Source organism: Bison bison, unplaced genomic scaffold, assembly GCF_000754665.1.
Source record: "Bison bison bison isolate TAMUID 2011002044 unplaced genomic scaffold, Bison_UMD1.0 scf7180017864072, whole genome shotgun sequence".
In the NCBI taxonomy this organism is placed as follows: domain Eukaryota; kingdom Metazoa; phylum Chordata; class Mammalia; order Artiodactyla; family Bovidae; genus Bison; species Bison bison.
Window position 1 is genome coordinate 9,836,742 of NW_011494644.1, and position 2,418 is coordinate 9,839,159.

The window sequence follows — 2,418 nt, forward strand, 5'->3', positions numbered from 1 at the left end:
CTTGTAGTGCTGCAGCAGGCAGCTCTCGGGCACGCCGGGCCTGGTCATGATGTGGTGCAGCACCGCCTCCATCATGCCCTTGACCACCGGCGTGTTCAGGCGGCCGTCCACGATGCGCCACGGGCGCCCGATGAAGCGCACGCTCTCACAGTCCCTGCAGCGGGTGGGGGCGGGGGAAACGGGCATCAGGCTTAGTGGGGAGGGGAGACAGCGGATTCCACGTGGCCCCCACCTCGGCAGACGGGAGCCCAGCCCACTGGCGGGGCTGAGGACCCCCTCCCTCCTGTTCTTCTGCCTCTGGCTCTCCTCCCGCCTGAAGGGACGGGCCCCAGCCCCCTCATCACCCCACACTGGTGGGGCGGGGAAGAGCCAGGACTTCTAGATGTACCAGCTCCCTCTGGGACCTGACAGAACCTGCAGGTTATTTTTTTCTTTTGTAGGGAAGACTTGACAGGACTCTTAACCTAGTAGCTGGTCCCCTCGTTTCCCATACGGTGTAAATTCTGCTTAATGTAACTTCTTTTCCGCTTAAGCATTTGCATGACTATTGGTGCTCTGAAGTCAATTCTAAAAATGCGCAAGTTATAAATGCAGAAGAAAAGAGTCAACCTCCCAAACCAAACCTAACAAGGACTCCTGAACTTTTTCCTAGGACTGAAAGTAGGTTTCAGTTCTGCCTTTGTTATAAGTTGACCCTAAACATCTGGAAGAAAATGGAACTATCTGCATCTTTGTATTTATTACTTGGTATCATAAAACTTATTTTCATTAACAACAACAACAAACGGCTGCACCCCCTCTGACCACGCTCAGGTCCGTGCGCGGCAGGTCTGCCGGTGTTGTATTCGGGGGTTCCAGGCACACTCTTCCAGAAGGTTTCTACTAACAACTAAAGCAGTGACTGGTTCAGAAGTGTTAGTTGCTCCGTCATGTCCAGCTCTTTGCGACCTCATGGACTGTAGCCCGCCAGGCTCCTCTGTCCATGGGATTCTCCAGGCAAGAATACTGGGGTGGGTTGCCCTTCTCCAGGGGATCTTCCCGACCCAGGGACTGAACCCATGTCTCCTGCATTGCAGGCAGATTCTTTACCGTCTGAGCAACCGGGGAAGTCTGACTGGCTTAGGTCTTTACTAAAAACTAAAGCAGTGACAGGTCTGCCACACAGGGTCCCAGTGTGGGACACCCCAGGCCAGCTGGACACCTGGCTCTGACCATGTGACGGGGCCCGCCCAACCTGAGCCAGAACACGGCCCTTCAAGCCGAGGGTGATGCACACCCTGTGGGAGGCGCCCCTCGGACTTCCGTGACACACATTGTTCCCAGCACACGGGGCGCTACAGCCGTCAGCACTGTGGCCTCGTCCACCTTGGGCAAGGAGCGCCTGCTGGTCTCTGGTGAGAGGGACCCATGGTCCCTCAGGTGTCTGAGACCCCTGGCCGAGAAGCGCTGTGCTTGACAAACCTTTGTGAAAGACCTCCAGGTAATAATCTACCCCGGACCTTGGGCACCACCCTCCGAGGCTCTCATCGCCCCCTCCCAGCCCAGGCCGCTGGAGCCTGAACCACACTCACCTTTCCCATGCCACCTGGGAGAGGTTGCCAGCTACAGAACCATCTGCCAGACCTGACAAGAGGGGAGAGGCGTGGGAGCCTGCAGAGGTGGGGCCCACCCGTCTCTCCCCCAACCGTTCATCCCACGGGTCCTTCTGGGTCTGGCGGTAAGGCCGTGAGCACAGAGACAGCACCTCCCTCCTCGGGGCGGCGGGGTGTGGGGGCTGCACCCCCAGGACAGTATCAGATGGACAGACGGTGGGGTGCCAGCCTGGGGGCTGTGCCCAGGGCTCGGTGATGCCCCCAACCCAGGGGAGCAAGTGAGTGCCTATCCTTCTCCAGAAGCCCTGACCACATAGCTGGGTGTATAAATCCCTGGGAGAATTCCAGCAGAGGAAAGGAAAGGGGTGGAGGGCACCTGCCAAGTCCCCTGGGAGGCGAGACCCTTCCCCTTCCAGCTTCCTGGTAAGGACACCTCAGGAAATGCCTCTTTGCAGAACCAGAAGAGAGCCTCGTCCTTGTAATTAATTCACAGGTCGGCTAAGGAGCACGAGGCCCCTGCCCTCTAGGGGGAAGATGAGTGTCAACAGGCAAGAGACTCCCGCTGAGTCGGGGCCGAGGGAAGCTGACGCAAAGGCCCCTCTTTCCGTCAAGACCAGCAGCAGGCTCCTGGTCTTGAGGAAGGTGGTGTGGGCCCTTCAGGCCCCGACAGAGAAGGAGCGGGTGGGGGAAGGTGGGGTGGGGACAGGGTTTGGTACCTCTGGGGTCTTCAGGGGCCTCTGGAAGCTGGGCCTGACAGCTCAGCTGCTCCTGGCCTGGGAAGCTGGGCACCTCGACACCCTCTTGGTCCCCTGGCCCGGCTTCCGAT

The 2,418-nt window shown here is 58.9% G+C and overlaps 1 protein-coding gene across 1 annotated transcript in view; it reads right to left on the reverse strand.

The window, feature by feature from the left end:
- Window positions 1–2,418, reverse strand: part of GTF3C1 (general transcription factor IIIC, polypeptide 1, alpha 220kDa) — an 81,143-nt gene that overhangs the window by 2,105 nt on the left and 76,620 nt on the right. The window contains exons 35-37 of the mRNA XM_010837240.1: window positions 2,309–2,418; window positions 1,572–1,623; window positions 1–154 (exon numbers count right to left, since the gene is read on the reverse strand). The exon at window positions 1–154 is cut by the window's left edge and continues 7 nt beyond it; the exon at window positions 2,309–2,418 is cut by the window's right edge and continues 15 nt beyond it. Coding sequence (XP_010835542.1) covers window positions 1–154; window positions 1,572–1,623; window positions 2,309–2,418 — 316 coding nt within the window. The remainder of the gene's footprint in view (window positions 155–1,571; window positions 1,624–2,308) is intronic.